Here is a 15,346-nt window from a genome sequence, read left to right as displayed (position 1 = left end):
ACAAATATGGATGCGAGCTTCAGGCACATGCATGGCAACTTCATGCGAGCTCTCTCCACTTTGGCCTGTTCTTGGTCTGAACCGGTCTGTATGGCTAGCGAGTCCAGTGAATTATTAGTGCGCCATCTGATAAAACGTGGGAAAATCTGGTAGAGACGGATTCATGTTTTCAAATAGCTGGGTGATTTGTCGCTTCTGCAGAATGTCAAAATGTAAGCGCGTAAGTATCCAGAATTGGAAGATGCGGGCGTCATGCAACCAAGCGCCGTCCAAAGTTCGGTTGATTAATTGTTTTGATTGATTGATTGCATATACGAAGGAGATGGTTACTGGAATTGTCTTCTCTGCTGCGTACGCGATCATACATGCAGTCATGGGGCGGGCAGGCAGGTAAGGCGAGGGTAGGTAAGGATAGTAGCCTGCAGGTGTATGCATGATGAAAAGCAAGGTGTCTACGCGATGGACGATGGGAAGAGCTTAGAGGAGTATGGAGTAACTATGGAATCGCGCTTGTACGGGATAGGGAGCTCTGAACGTTGGGGATACCGGACTTTGTACCACCTTAGACTACTGTGGCTCGCTCTCCAGAACATCTCCAATGTACAAAGTACACGACATTAGGTGAGGGGCGATGGGATAGGATAGGTCGCAGGGAGCTTCATCGGAGAGATTTGGGTCGACCGGGCGCTGAAACATGCATCCATGGCGATGATTGCGACGCACGCTGGCGATGAGATTGCTTGGGACGACTGCGACGAGGTTGGAACGGTTTGGAACGAGGAGAACTGGAGCGAGCTCAAAGAGAGAGATTGAGGGTAAAACTATTGCCGTTGTATCAATAATAGTCGGTAAATTTAGCAACCTGACGACGAGTTTGGAGTTAGGAGAATCCCCCAAACTGCTAAACTGCCGAGACTGTTCATTTCCCTCAAGACGACACGGCCAATCATAGGGGGTCGACTCTCCTTTGCTCTCTCTTTGAAATGACGGGAGAAAGATTGAAGCTCGACGGGGCCTCCATCCGTCCACCCTGGCCCTTGCGCAAGAATCGAATTCTGATTGATTGGGCGCTGGCGACGATGCCAGACTTGATGCCGCTTGTGGCTTGAAGCGATAATAGTGACCCCTTGATCCCTGATCCCATCCCATCTTTTGCTCTCTTGCCGACGTGCGTGTGTGTTTCTGGTCTGGTCTTGGTGCTGGCTGGTTTGTGCTTCTGCTTTCTGTGCCTGTGCTGCTAGTTATTGTTTCTGGTGTTGCTGCTGCTTTGCTTCTGCTCTCCTTCTCTGGTCGCGCGCTTCCTCCACTGCTTCGTTCGTTCGTCCGGTCGTTCGCAGCTCGCCAACCCTCACCCTCCCTCCGTCCTCCTCTCTCTACCTCTAATATCTCTCTTACTCTTGCCACGGCCAGTGCCTGCAGTTGCTATCCAACTAACCCAGTCGCTCTTTACCTTCCTTCTTCTCTGCGGCCTGAGCCACTCTTTTCCCCTTCTCAGCCCGATTCTTAAAGCATAACCCCCAGGGCTCCTCTTACACTGTACACCACAACCTCTCCAAGAGGCCTTTTTATCCACCACACCGTTTTAATAATTAGATAAAAAGAATCGCAACCCCCGCTCGCCTCCTCTCGCACCTTCCCTCCCCAGGACGGCCTTCGAAGCTGTCTCGAATGGACTCATAGACCTCTCCTGGCCTCCCACGCGTGCGATCCTCAGTCGTATGAACAGCCGCTCCTGACGGCCGCGACCACGACTACGACTTCCACCGTCGCCATTGAACATTGTGCACGCTTCCGGACGATCCATCGCTCGTGCATTCAGCTTCGATCCCCCATCATGGACCCTCATCGCTCGAGCAGCTGTTGCTGCGACGTCCAACCGTCCCTCAACCGCCATGATCCCAGGAGCTCTCCTCGGCGCCAGAAGTACCTTTCGACGCGCTCCATTGCTCTGGCTCTCCTCGCAGCCTCAGTTCCAGCGACCATGGCCCAGAAGTGCATATCTCTCGATGGCACCACGACATGCCCGGCATTCAACAAGGCCAGCATCAGTACTGGCCTGTCGAATCTCTTGTACGTGTAACCTCACGTCAGCCTCGTGCTGGGCCCCGAACATGCATACTAATTAAATCCCGCCTTCAGCCCTTTCCTCTCCTTCGTATCAGATATACAGAGCTTCGACAATCAGTTTCGGCAGTATATCGCCACGGATTACGCGAGAAACAAGTATGCTTCTCCAGATTTAGCTCCCTCGTGCGGGGAGACAGGCCACAGGCACGCGGTCGCTGACGGTTACACAGGTATCAGCAGCTCATCGGATGCTCGGGCGTCAATCTAACCAACACCACCGAGATCTATGCTCGCTACACCACCACCGTGCTGTGCAATTCCCTGGTCCAGAATTCCGTCCAGAGCTGCAGCCTTTCGCAGGAGAACTCTCGCCCACTTTGCGCTGATTCATGCGTAAGTTGTCGGTGGCGCTGGACGCCAGAATCCCACATGCATGGAGCTGACCCATTTCTAGGCCAAGTTTGCTATCAGCGAGCAAGAGATCACAGCAAGCCCCGAACTGTGCGGCAATTCGGGAGACAACGCCATCAACCAGATCCGCGCTGATTTCACCAACTGCGCTTTGCCGGCGCGCTCATTGAGCGGCACCTGCATCAGCGCTGCCGACAACGAAGCCGCTGAGTGCGGATACCAGTCTAACTTGCCCGGTCTCTGTTCCTTCTGCGGTTCCAGCTCTCCTAACTCGACCGACTCGTGCTGCGTCAACGCTAATGTCGAAGCTCGCTGCCAGAATGTCGATCTTCCCACCACCACGTCCATGCCGCCACTCTTCCCATCGTCCACCTCTTCAGGCGCCCCAACCGCAACTTCGGCCGGAGCAGGCGCTGGGTCCGGCTCTGGCCTCTCGGGAGGTGCTATCGCGGGGATCGTCGTGGGGTCCATCATGGGCGCCTTGATCATCCTCGGTGCGGTCATCTTCTGCTGCCTCCAAGCGCGGAAACGCAAGCAGAGCCAAAACGGTAGCATTCTGAACTCTCCCTCGCCAGCCCGCCAGGCTGTTTCTGCCCCAGCGATGGGTTACCACGATGGTGCCCCGCCGCCGCCAGTCCTTCCGGGAGCACGTGTCGCCCGCATGTCAGCCCTCTCTGGATCAAGCTCCTCGGATCGCCAGGACTCTCGAACACGTGGTGCCATGGGAACATACCGTTCTGACGATACCTTTTCTTCCCCCGAGTACGGACGGAGCCGTCTCGGAGGCGCACTACCAAAACGTGACGGATCCCTCTCGAGCCACTCCGCACTCGCTGCCACCGATGGCCACTCCTCACCTCTATCGACCAACCCCGACCGCAACTTTTCTAGCCCAGATGGTGTCGCCTCGGGACAATCAGAGCAGCTGCAATTCTTCAAAGACTACTACTCGCAGGATGACATTCACGCAAACGACATTGTCGCGACCCTGTGGGCGTACCAGCCTCGTGCCAACGATGAGTTTGAATTGGAGCGGGGTGACATGCTCAAGGTTGTGGGCATTTGGGATGATGGGTGGGCAACTGGCGTGAGAGTGTCCGAGACCGCGGAAGAGTGGGAAGCACGCAAACAAGTGCAACGCGACTCGGGCGTCAGCAACGGCAGCAGGAAGTCGAAGATCGAGGATTCCGAGAGCGAGATCAAGGCATTCCCGCTCGTTTGTGTTTGCTTGCCGCAGCACTGGAGGAAGACGATAGAGGGTGACAGCACGGATGCAGGAGGCAGCGGAGGTCCACCTCCCAGCCCCTAATCAACACATCCTCTCCGTGCTTGTTAACTCTCTTCTAGCTCTCTCCTCTCTCTCCTCTCCTTTCGCGTCGTTTGCTTCCTCTATCGAACCAACTCTACGCACATCATCCTCGCCTCTGTCGCCAGGGGCTAGCCGATCACGACCCGGACGCCAGACTCGTCCGAAACCAAAACCAACCTCCCAAGGCTCGAGCACTCTCGTCGAGGCCATACACCATTAATGCGACACGATACTAGTAACGCTCTGCACCGTCGATTTCCCTTCAGATTTCCGAGTTCCGACATTTCGACATTTTGAGGCCTTCTTGATACCCGTTCTGGATAGCATAACCGCTTGTGGCATGGCTTAGCGCATACATCTCCTGCATAGCATTCGTCCGTTCTTGTGCGTGACAACGACATTCACCACCATCCTTCGAGCCGAACGTAATACAATAATTCCTCAAGAATCGACACATCAGCTCTCGACGTTACGAACGACTTTGTTCTTTGTTTTCCCATTTCGACACTCTCCTTGATTACGGCTTAACCATAGACTGGTGGATGGACTCGTCTTTGGATATGCCTTTGTTGCTAATCAGCACGTACATAGCGCCTTCTGCACATGCGCACCCACGCTCCTTTCGAAGTAATACAACCACCACCACCATTACCTCCCGCTCCATGGCTTCAGGTTACTGAAAGCCTGGCATAGGATTGCACACCGAGTGCAAAACCTACAGAAGCCTCTCGACATTTCTTTTCTATACACCATCGTAACCCTCCTCCGTTGGTCGTTTCCTTTCGTTCTATACCCCCGTCGTTGGCCGCTGGTGCACGCCTCCAACAGGAGCGCTCCCGGCGACGCAACCCGTTTATTTATCTTTCGATATCAATAACTCTTTCTTCTTCTCCGTTCTGTGTTCTGCCATGGACGAGTAATAATCATATTTCTTCTTCTTCAAAGATTGAGTTGGATTGGAATCATTTGGATCGGATTGAAGAAAGAGGGGGACACGCACTGCACAACGCATACGCATCGCCGCTGTATATAATCGTCTGTATGCTGTTGTATTGTTGGGGCGTGTCGGTTGGCCCTGCCGTTTGATTGTTGTATTTTGGTGTGTTTGGACTGTTTTGGACTCGTTGGAAAGAGCAAGAGGAGAAGGGGGGAATCGCAGTAGGGGGAGTTGGATAAAATAAAATCAATAAATCTGTTTGCTCGAATCTGAAGAAAGAATGATAGCTAGTATCTTCCCTTGTGAGTTTGCGTCATTTGTGATTAGAGAGTCGGACAAGGAAAGAAGAGCCTCTTTTGGCGAAGTGGAAAGCGTTGTAGTATGCCATTTGAGATGATTAGTGAATGGGTCGATTGAAGTTTTGGATCACCGAAATCCATATGTATTTCATAGCATGCGAGATGTATCTCCCCTTACAATTCTTCTTCTCGGAAGTAGAGAAGTGAGTGCGTGTGGAGTGAGCGATGAATGCTACTGTTCGCTCACCTCAATTCAGTGAACGACCGAATCGCGTTAGTCCCAAATCAGACGACTTAGCTTAGCGTACTATCATCCCATGTGACCGCGCGCGTCACTCGGGTCCCCGCGTCTGCTGCCTACCCTGCACCACTAAGCTCGAGCTTGTGTTACCTGTTCATCACTTCTGGCTAATTTCTAATTTTGGGCGTTAGGTGGGTAGGTTGGGTATATAATAGCCACTCAATTGCCCTCGCTGGCTCGAGTCAGATGCAATTGGAGTGAGATTTGAACAGTACGCGAAAGGTGGAAGTCATGGCTTCATGTATATGACTATCGCCGCGGGGAACGAATTATCTCGATCTAATTTATTTCTGGAAGTCGAGCTGGAACCAGACTTGGTGAGCTTTCAGAATTGGAAAAGTGAAGGGTTCACTGTTGGGCGGTGAAAGCTGGGGATCTGGAAATTTTTGATTCACCGGTTCTTTGTCCTCGAGTGCGTGCGCAGATTCATATTTGAAAGGCACGTGCAGTTTCACCAATTCACTTCGACAGCACGGGACAGGAAACAGCATAATATAAACACCCATCGCTATCCGACTTCTTCGCTAAGCTAACAACCCCGGAATGAGATATGGCTGCAACAACCTCAACTACGCGAAGGGAAGAGAGTGGCAAGAGTATGCAGGAGGAGAAACAGAAAATGGAAGACAAGACGTCGTACTTCAAGAACCACCAGGATCTGATCGATCTTTCCCCCGACGAGGAAGACGATGGGGATACTACTGTAGACGAGACAGATGACGGGGACACCACTGTAGACGAGACAGGCAGTGAAGTCCGAAACGCAGATGCTGCCAAGCGAGTGAAGAGCACCAAGAGGAAAGTCGACGAGGGCTTGGAAAGGATCGAGAAGGCTTGGAGGGATACATCGCCTTCTAATCTGATCCGGAATGACAAGAGGAAACGGATGGAGAGCATCGGAGGGGATGAACAGGTCCCGCGACTCGTGAGGCAGAAGAGTAGTTTTCTTGGCCCAACGCCGAAAGAGAGGCGCGCGGAGTTCGAGAGGTTCGCTATGGAGAGGAAGATGGCTATGAGGAAGGAGAGCGAGGATGCGGGAATGCCGAAAGAGAGACGCGCAGAAATTGAGAGGTTTGCTATGGAGAGGAAGATGGCTATGAGGAAGGAGAGCGAGGATGCGGGCCCCGAAGGTAGTCGACCGTCATCGTCTGATGGATTTTCTACGCCACCCCCACCACCGGAGCCTCCCAAGCAAACCGCGAGAGCGCGGGCGCGACAACCGGACGACAAACAAAGTCGACAGGCCAAGGGTAAGAAGAAGGTCGAGCAAACCGAAGAGGAAGAAATCCCATTCTGGCGACGTGTCGGCAGCATCCCGCGCGAACTCAAATCTGGCCGCAATGTGAAGCCCGCTACTCGCATCGTACTCGTGCCGGAGCGTAGACAGCTGTTTAAGGGGAAGATCGTGTACTACTACCCCAACGACGACGTGAGCACCGCGCGGAGACAGCGTATACACAAGTTGATTCAGCTGGGTGCTGCGTGGGTTACGAAGTGGAGGGACGATGTCACGCATGTCGTTGTGGATGATAAGGATAGGGGGTATGGGGCGCTGATGAGGCATCTAGGAATGAAGGAATTGCCGGTAAGTGATTACCCCTTATTTGTTTTGTGATTCTACGAGAGGTCGGGGTGTTTTAAAGAGGCGATGAGGCTAACTTAGATGTGTTGCAGCGGACTGTCGTCTTAGTCAAATTCGATCCGTACATCCCACAGTGCATGCAGCTCGGTACTGTCCTCGACCCAACAGCGAATCACTTCCTGGTCAAAGACGCGCCGAAGCCACAGCAGAAGAGCTTGGAAGCTACTGTACCTTCCACGGTGCCGGAATCTCAGTCAGATGAGTCTTTGAAGGTCAAGTTGACCAGGAAGCAGCAGCGGGAGAAGGAGATCTCACAGAAGACGGACTCGGTTGCGACGGAGGATAGCAATATGCTGCTGTTTCCTCCTCCTTCGACCGACAGAGTTCTGGAGAGTCCAGCGAGAGAGGAGATCGTGAAAGATAGTTTTGTGCAGCCACCGTCTGATTCAGTTGAAGAGCCGATCGAAGCGTTACTTAGCGAAACCCGAGTCGACTATGGTGATGCTCTGTCAAAGGCGATAGAAGAAACAAAGGCAATAGCTCACCTGCCGCTCGACGAAGACGAGGATGAGGGGAATGACACCGCACGGCCAGGCTCTGCCAACTCAGACTCTGAGACAGACACAGACGTAGAATCCCCCCGAGCCGTCAAAAAGCAACCTAGGAAATCAAAGTTTGCTTCGGCAGCGCCAAAGTCTCAGTGGCCAACGAAGAAAGGCTTCGACCAAGCCAACTACCAGTGTATGGATCCTCGAAAGACTAATGCCAATGCGAATGCAAACCCCAATGCACGCACGATTCAGATCCTTGAGGAGATGGGTCGATATTACGATCAGATGCAGGACTCCTGGCGAACCCTTGCATATCGACGTGCAGTATCTACTCTTCGAAAACAAACAACTAAGATCACCACGAGGGAAGAGGCTTCTGCTCTGCCATTCATCGGCTCCCGACTTGCAGAGAAGATCGAAGAGATTGTACTCACGAACCGTCTCCGACGTCTCGACTCTACGAAGTCGGATCCTGCGGACCAGACTCTGCGCATGTTCCTCAACATCTACGGGGTCGGACTATCACAAGCACACAAATGGCTCCAAGCAGGCCACCGCACGCTGGACGACCTCCTCAAGCACGCCAAACTCACCACTAACCAAAAGATCGGCATTGACCACTACACCGACTTCACCACCCGCATCCCCCGAGACGAAGTCGCCGCGCACGCCTCTTTCGTCCGAAAAGCCCTCCACGCCATCAACCCGGACTTCCAAGTCCACACAATGGGCTCCTATCGCCGCGGAGCCATCACCTCCGGCGACATCGACCTGCTCATCACCGCTCCAGGCGTCCCGCTCTCCACCCTCCAAACCACCGTCTTCGACGTCCTGGTCCCCCGCCTCTTCGCCCTCGACTTCCTCAAAGTGTCCCTCGCCTCGTCCCACGGCACCAACCACCGCACAGCCGACGGCACAAAATGGCACGGCGCGTCGCTCCTCCCTGGAACCGACACCTGGCGCCGCATCGACCTCCTCCTCGTCCCGTCGACGGAACTCGGCGCGGCGTTCATTTACTTCACGGGTAACGACATCTTCAACCGTTCCATGCGGCTGCTCGCGTCAAAGAAGGGCATGCGGCTCAACCAGCGGGGGCTGTTCAAGGATGTCATGCGTGGGCCGAAGAGGGAGAGGATCACGGAGGGGGAGTTGGTGGAGGGGGAGAGTGAGAGGAGGATCTTTGAGGTGTTGGGCGTGCCGTGGAGGGAGGCGGAGGAGAGGATTTGTTGATGGGTGGTGATGATGGGTGGATGTGAGGGGGGGATCAGAGAAGAAGAGGGGTGTATGATGAAACAAATGAATTATGATTATGATGTTATGTCTGATGTTTTCCTTGTGTCGATCAATGGTATAAGTGTCTGGATATTCGATGTGATTATATTACTGAGGTGGGGTCAAGACTCGTAGAGAGGACAAAGGGCTGCGATGATGTGGAGGCATTAGGGGCCATAGGATCGAGGCTGACTTCAAAAAGAACAGTGATGAGACTGGGAATGGAATTGCGTGTAATGTGCACTGTAATTGACGCTGGAGAGAGTTGTGGTATATCGGAACGAGGCGGCATGAAGGAGAGATACCGTCCGGTGGCTGTATCAGAAACGACGTCTGTCTACCAGAGAATCAGTTCAAGAAGCCTCAAATAGTGTTAGCTCGCAAATAAGACCAGACATCACATTCACTTTTCGTCATTGAACGTAATGAACTTTTGATCATAGATTCTTGATATGGACGCCCATCCCATTTTCCCGAGAAGATGGCGCAAACCCATTCCCACCGCCGCATGCCGCATATAACCCGACCACCATCCAAGTATCCATTCACGCCATTCGTCAATCAGTCAATCACCTATCTAGACAGTAACCGCCCCCAAGCAAGGTAGGAACCATCTCAAGGCGTTGGTGTTGTTTTTCATATTCTTTTAACGAGGACAGGACGGGGTTCTTTTATTGTTGTAAAGGGTACATTTTTGGGTGGTGGGTCGCTCGCTATAGCTTGACAGAGAGAAGAAATTTGCCCCGGCAATGCAATGCTTCGTGTGAGACAAAGAAAGAAGAGACACCAACACCCCCCGCGCGCAAACGTACTGCAGTAGCACGCTTATGCCTTGACGGCGAACTTTCGCTGGGGAAAGTGGATGGCCTTCTTCTTCTGCTTCTCAGTGACGAGGGAAGCCTCGTGCTTGGTGAGTCTTCGGCGGATGGCGCGGGTCTGCTTGGATCGGAGGTCGAGAGGAGTGTACCTGAAGGAGAAAAAATATGTTAGTTTGGTTTCCGGCGGGTCGTTGGAGAATTCAAAGATCGGCGGGTACGCACTTCTTGCCCTTGTAGAAGAGGCGGAGCTGGGCCCTCTGGTTGGCGTTGATGACGGTGAGGACGCGAGCAATGCCCTTCCTCACATCATGGATGCGGGTGAGCTTGGTGGAGGCACCGCCAGCAACCTTGCTCGTCCTGAGCTGGATCAATTCCCTTTATTCTTCCGTCAGCATTTCATGTCCCTTTCCGATAGTCGCAGTCTATTTTTTTTTTCTTCGGGCAGCGTGCGCCTGCCGGGGTGTACCCACGACTTGAGCTCCAACAACTGGGTGTTCAAATCCTCCTTCGACTTGCTCCACAGCTGGGCGGTCTTCTGTGACGGTTGTGAGTAATTGGATCGATGGATTATTGTGCGGTAATGCGAGGGTACGTACGACTTTTCCGGCGGACTGTGAAAAAATGTTAGCGATGGAACTTTTTCATATTTTGAAGATGAGATATTGAACGTTGTGGAAGCGCAGCAACAACAACCGATTGCCCACTGCTGACCCTCCCCACAGCGCATCGATATATCAAGAGAATGTATCAAAGGATAAGTAGAAATATAACGTACCATCTTGCCTGTATTGTTAGTGAGACCGGGTGGTGTGGGATATGGCTATCGCGTGTCGTCTGTTCACAAGACTTTCGATGTGAGGTTGGAATTCAGGGCCAGCCGAGTGTGTGTTGCGCTAGGCACTTAGATTTTCCCGATCCGAGGCGGGTCTTGGCAATTCCGTGAAACGCTCGGATCATCAGTTACGTCTTGCGGCTGCGATCGACTTGTCGAGCCCTGAGAACACCAAACTTTCCAACACATCCCAACTGCTACCCTTTTTTCACTTGTTAAATTTCCTTCGTGAGACATACCAACATGTCTTCTACCGGTGGAGGATGGGCGCAACTTCGCCAACAAGCTCGATCTCTTGAAACGCAGGTATGTACGACACTGCCACTCTCCCTCAGTGCATTGCCTCGGCGGTACTCACTCCACCACTTTCTACGTACATCTTCCTGACGAACGAAATCTCCAGACAGAGACATACTTCCACACGTACTCGCAATATGCATCCATGACCAACATACCCACGCGCGCGTCCGAAGAAGAACTTCGCACCGAATCGCAATTGCAAGATGTCCTCGAGCGGCGGGAGGCGCTCGTTTCACAACTCAGCCGCCTGCTCGACTCCGAATCCACACAGTCCGCCGTCAAGCAGAGCAATCTGGCCCGCCATCGCGAACTACTGCATGACCACCGCCGCGAGCTCAACCGATTGAAGTCCACGATCACGGATGCGAGGAATAAGGCCAACCTGCTGTCGAACGTTCGGTCCGATATCGATGCCTACCGGTCGATGAATCCTGCCCAGGCGGAGGCGGAGTATATGCTGGACGAGAGGAGCAGGATTGATAACTCGCACAACATTGCGGATAGTGTTCTAAGCCAGGCATATGCCGTACAAGAGAACTTCAGTCTGCAGAGGGAATCGATTGCGAGCATCAACAGGAGGATTGTGGGCGCCGCAAGCCAGGTGCCCGGCATCAACAGTTTAATCGGCAGGATAGGCGCAAAGAAGCGAAGGGATGGTATCATCCTGGGAGCATTCATTGCTTTCTGCTTTCTGATGCTGTTGTGGTTCAGGTGAACACGGCATGTTTCGGGACTTTTGTTTGTGCTAAGCATCGTTTCTGCATGGTCTGTTTGGGTGGAGCGTTCAAAGATCACTGGAGTTTGTAGGCGTTTCCAAGGATATCCATTGGGATTATATGACCTTACCGTAAGGCTGCCTGTGGGCGGATTCAACCGCCTTTTGGGCTGTTGTACAACTATGATACATTTTGAATACAGATTCTACCACTGGGTAGAAGTTCTATCTACTATGCTCTACGATGCTCCCGCATTGACGGCCTGCTGTTCGAGTTCCTCATTGACCTTCTCCCTGGGACTGCGTATCCTCGGCTTCACCTTTCCCGACTTGATATCTTTCGCCTCCTGCACAAGTCTCCTGAACCCCTTCGTCAAATCCTCCTTCTCAGTGCCCTCCGCATTTGCACTGCCAGCCCACCTGATCTTGCAAGTCTCATCCACGAGATACACATAACCCACTCTCCCATTCAACGCCCCAATCGACTCCCTGACCTTCTGCCCCGCCCCCTTCCTAATAACAAAATACCTCCCCCACTCCTCCTTCGTCTTCTGCCTCCTCAGCCTCCACTTGAAAATCGCAATCAACCACGCCTTCATAGGATTCTCCTCGACATTCAAATCCACCATCTGCGCCATCTCCCCCTCCTCCTTCAACACCGCACGCAACTCCGCATTCTCCTTCTCCCCGGTGAAACTCTGCACCTGAGCCTCACCCCACGCACTACTATACAACCTCACGACACTCACCCTCCCCTTCAACACATCCGTCGTATCCACCTGCCTCCCCCCCTCCAACGTCTCGCCCCGCAGATTCGGAAAATACAAGCTCACGTCCTTGCGGAAGATGCGCGGGTTCGCCAGGAACGTCTTGCCGGACCGGTACTTGCGGATGTTCTTGAAGTCCCGGAAGTAGTTCTGCGACCACGACTCGACGATGTCGGTGCGCTTCTGGAGGTTCTTTTCTCGCAGCGTGCCGGTATATTCTTTCTTGGGTGGGGCGAGGCCCAGGTTTTCGCCGGGTTTGGGCGCGCTGGGGAAGCCGATGGGGCGGCCGAGGGGCTGGGGGACGAATTCCGGTTCGGGTTCGGGGTCTGAGGAGGTGGGTTGGGGTTGTTGTTCTTGTTGGGGAGGGTCTTGGGGAGCGGGTTGCTGTTTGTCTTGCGGTGGTGGTGGTGGGCGGAGGAGGATGGAGGTGCTGGTGATATGGCGGTTAAGGTTGTGGGGTTGAGGGCGGAATGGTGTTATGGAGCGGTGGAGGAGGCATTGTTGGGTGGAATCGAATATGGCTCTCCGTAATGGAGAGCTTATTCGTGGTTGTAGCATTTTGTTGATTGTTGGTTGTTTTTGAGACGAGGGGAGTGAATGGGAAAGTTCGCGACGGATGATAGCGCGAAGCTTGGCGTTGACCTCATGCATGTTCGGTAGGTTGATACAACGAGTATTATAGGTGGTAATCACATGAACAAATTAATGGATGCTTTGTTTGAAGGAATCAAGTACATTCGTCACTCATTGCTATGATCGTTGAAATCTATCTTGACCGACTGAAGAGAAAGAAAACTATTTTGGTCATATCGTCTTAGTTCGTGGCAGTCCACTCTTGATACTGCGAGGCATCTTCATCCCTCACGCCAACCATATCCTCTCTTACTCCAAGAATTCCTACTTTGCCAATCTTGAAGTCGTCCTGTCCATCAACCACTGCCACCTCATTTGCAGTAGCAGAATAGTTCGAGACCAGGTTCTTCAGCTCCGCAATGACCTCCTCGCGATCCTCCAAGAGAAGCACGATGGCATCGTAACCTCCAGCTCCGGGGACCACACCTCCAACAACTCCTGGGATCTTCGAGCATGCATCCAGAAGAGCAGTCTGCTGCGGAGGCTCAATTGGTACCTTCGACGCCACACCCATCTCGCGAATCAATTTCCTGTTCCCCAAGATGATCTTGCTCAACGCATCATACTTGCCCTCTCCGCTGCTGCCCTCATCTTCAGTCGCCAACCTCGTCAATTCCCTCGCCAAAGCCTCATTGCCCTGCTGCAGAGCATTCCAAACCCGGTCCGCCTCCTCCTTATTCTGTTCCCTCCACTTCAGCACCGTCTTCACCATGCCGGGGGTCTCAGACCCGCAGTCGACATCACACATGACGAGCCTCAGGCCCTTGGGCATCTTGATCGCGGCCTTCGCGATCGAAGTGTCCCACCTGTCGCCCTCGACCAGGGCCCTCAATTCCGTAGCGAATCCGGAATCCTTGGGCGACGGCAATCCGGACAGCAGGGACGGTGAGAACCGTCGGTACAGACACGATCCGTAGACCGCGGAGGCGACGTCGAAGCCGGAGCCTACCTTTCCCTGGGCGGCGCAGTGGGCGGCCTGTGCGAGGTTGTGGAGGACGCGCAGCCCATCGTCGGTGGTGGTGGTGAACTTGGATGCTGGGAGGTAGTAGGATAGGAGGGCGGCGGTGAAGGAGGTCACGAGTGCGGCGCTGGATCCAAGGCCCGTCTTGTGGGCTTCCGAGAGGGTGGCATTGTAGTTGAGGAAGTTGGGGTTGGTGGTGGAGGGCGTGCCTGGGTTGGAGTAGTAGGGTTTTGAGGCGAGGATGTTGATGGAGGACGGGGCGATGGGGGTGTCAGGGAGGAGAGTGCTGATGTAGGAGAGGCCGTATGTCAAGGCGGTCTCGATGAATGGGTTCCGGGATAGAGGGACGTCATGTGAGCTGTTAGATTGTGAGTATATGGCAATGGAAAGGTAGATTAAGAACAATGGCGGCTATGTCCATAGGAATTGGGAAATGTATGGAAACTCGTATGGGATGGCGTGACCTTCATTGGGAAACATAACGTTGTGGGACTGACTACATTGGCTCAAAGACAATGGGAAAAAGAATTGACCCTGAACATACTGGAGGACTTCAAAAAGAATGTAAACAAAAGATTTGCTTAGACTTACACCGCAAGCTGGGTCACTCCCACGCCGCCATCCTTCTCCAGCAGGCGATATCCATACGCCCACTGGGCGCCATTGAACTGAGGGCTTTGCACCGTGATCTCACTCAACGACACTCCAGATTTAGTACGAATTGGCTCAACGTGAACATGAATGCGTGCGTCAAGGCCGAACACCAAGCCATTGTAATCGGCATCTAGGACTAGGTAACCCCCGGCCACGAGGACCTTACCAGGAGCCGACACAGCACGAGGGGTATGGGAGGTGGCCATGGCGGCGGAATTTGCAATTGGGGAATTGGGGGTTGAAAGGATTGGGGTGGTGGTTCTTCGTTTCCGCCAGCGGATGCTCTGAATCGATCTGGAGTTACAGGGTTTTGATTTTGCTGCAAGATGATTTGGGAAGTTGAGGCGGCTCGTTCTGTTTGGTGGGTGGGGTTGATTTTGGTGATGTGGCTGCGGTGGTGGTTGTGATAGTGGGAGTGGTGGGAGTGGGCGATTGGGATGGGCCACTAATTATGGACTTATCGGTATTAACTGCTGTGGCTCGGGCTTGGTGAACGCAGTATTACAGCACAATGATATTGGATTATTGTGATCGGGACATTGTTTTGTGTGCGGCTGTCTTTCAATGCCCGTAACATCATTGTAATCCTTTCGCACTCCGTATAGCTTACGCTGGTCATACATGTATGGGCGAATAGTCTCACCAATAAGAACAGTGTGAATTCCGTCTACATGGGGCAATCCATAACTTAACTATTTAGACTATGAATGAGTTTACGACGGAGGAACTATGTGCACGGGAAGTGGAATACCTATGATTATTTATCTTTTTTGCATCAGGTCATGTCGCGATTGCATCCTTTCGAACGATCTTTTCCGTCCTAGAATGCTGATTGTTCAATGCCAACACGACTCGACCGCCTTTTTGCTGCACTCACTCTGCAGTAAACTCGCAGTAGATTGTACAGAAGGTAGCACATCGGGCTGGCCCCCTGCTA

General features: G+C 53.0%; 6 protein-coding genes across 6 annotated transcripts; 3 read left to right on the top strand and 3 right to left on the bottom strand.

The window, feature by feature from the left end:
• Positions 1-1,492: 1,492 nt before the first annotated feature.
• On the top strand, positions 1,493-3,851 carry BU24DRAFT_100685 (uncharacterized protein). The gene is made up of 4 exons (XM_033520687.1): positions 1,493-2,070; positions 2,140-2,223; positions 2,298-2,460; positions 2,522-3,851. Exons 1-4 carry the CDS (start codon positions 1,835-1,837, stop codon positions 3,785-3,787), a joined length of 1,749 nt encoding a protein of 582 aa, XP_033386948.1. The 5' UTR covers positions 1,493-1,834; the 3' UTR covers positions 3,788-3,851.
• A 1,548-nt stretch (positions 3,852-5,399) lies between these two features.
• BU24DRAFT_447269 (uncharacterized protein) lies at positions 5,400-8,687 on the top strand (the record flags this gene model as incomplete). The annotated part of the gene is made up of 2 exons (XM_033530814.1): positions 5,400-6,909; positions 6,999-8,687. The coding sequence occupies exons 1-2, from the start codon at positions 5,875-5,877 to the stop codon at positions 8,685-8,687; spliced, it is 2,724 nt and encodes a 907-aa protein (XP_033386947.1). The 5' UTR covers positions 5,400-5,874.
• A 600-nt stretch (positions 8,688-9,287) lies between these two features.
• Positions 9,288-10,415, bottom strand: BU24DRAFT_100410 (60S ribosomal protein-like protein L35). The gene is made up of 5 exons (XM_033520685.1): positions 10,323-10,415; positions 10,144-10,158; positions 10,018-10,082; positions 9,770-9,922; positions 9,288-9,696 (listed from the first exon to the last, which is right to left on the bottom strand). The coding sequence occupies exons 1-5, from the start codon at positions 10,323-10,325 to the stop codon at positions 9,555-9,557; spliced, it is 378 nt and encodes a 125-aa protein (XP_033386946.1). The 5' UTR covers positions 10,326-10,415; the 3' UTR covers positions 9,288-9,554.
• Positions 10,416-10,622: 207 nt separating this feature from the next.
• BU24DRAFT_405378 (V-snare-domain-containing protein) lies at positions 10,623-11,394 on the top strand (the record flags this gene model as incomplete). Its single annotated transcript, XM_033525696.1, has 2 exons — positions 10,623-10,685; positions 10,783-11,394. The coding sequence occupies 2 exons, from the start codon at positions 10,623-10,625 to the stop codon at positions 11,392-11,394; spliced, it is 675 nt and encodes a 224-aa protein (XP_033386945.1).
• Positions 11,395-11,477: 83 nt separating this feature from the next.
• Positions 11,478-12,757, bottom strand: BU24DRAFT_418125 (uncharacterized protein). Its single transcript, XM_033526906.1, has one exon. It carries the CDS (start codon positions 12,717-12,719, stop codon positions 11,634-11,636), a length of 1,086 nt encoding a protein of 361 aa, XP_033386944.1. The 5' UTR covers positions 12,720-12,757; the 3' UTR covers positions 11,478-11,633.
• Positions 12,758-12,874: 117 nt separating this feature from the next.
• BU24DRAFT_418124 (phosphomevalonate kinase) lies at positions 12,875-14,899 on the bottom strand. Its single transcript, XM_033526905.1, has 2 exons — positions 14,347-14,899; positions 12,875-14,113 (listed from the first exon to the last, which is right to left on the bottom strand). The coding sequence occupies exons 1-2, from the start codon at positions 14,613-14,615 to the stop codon at positions 12,976-12,978; spliced, it is 1,407 nt and encodes a 468-aa protein (XP_033386943.1). The 5' UTR covers positions 14,616-14,899; the 3' UTR covers positions 12,875-12,975.
• Positions 14,900-15,346: the final 447 nt, after the last annotated feature.

Source organism: Aaosphaeria arxii (genome assembly GCF_010015735.1).
Source record: "Aaosphaeria arxii CBS 175.79 unplaced genomic scaffold BU24scaffold_2, whole genome shotgun sequence".
NCBI classification, from domain to species: Eukaryota; Fungi; Ascomycota; class Dothideomycetes; order Pleosporales; genus Aaosphaeria; species Aaosphaeria arxii.
Note: the sequence above shows the minus strand (reverse complement) of the source record. Positions and strands in the feature narration are given on the sequence as shown.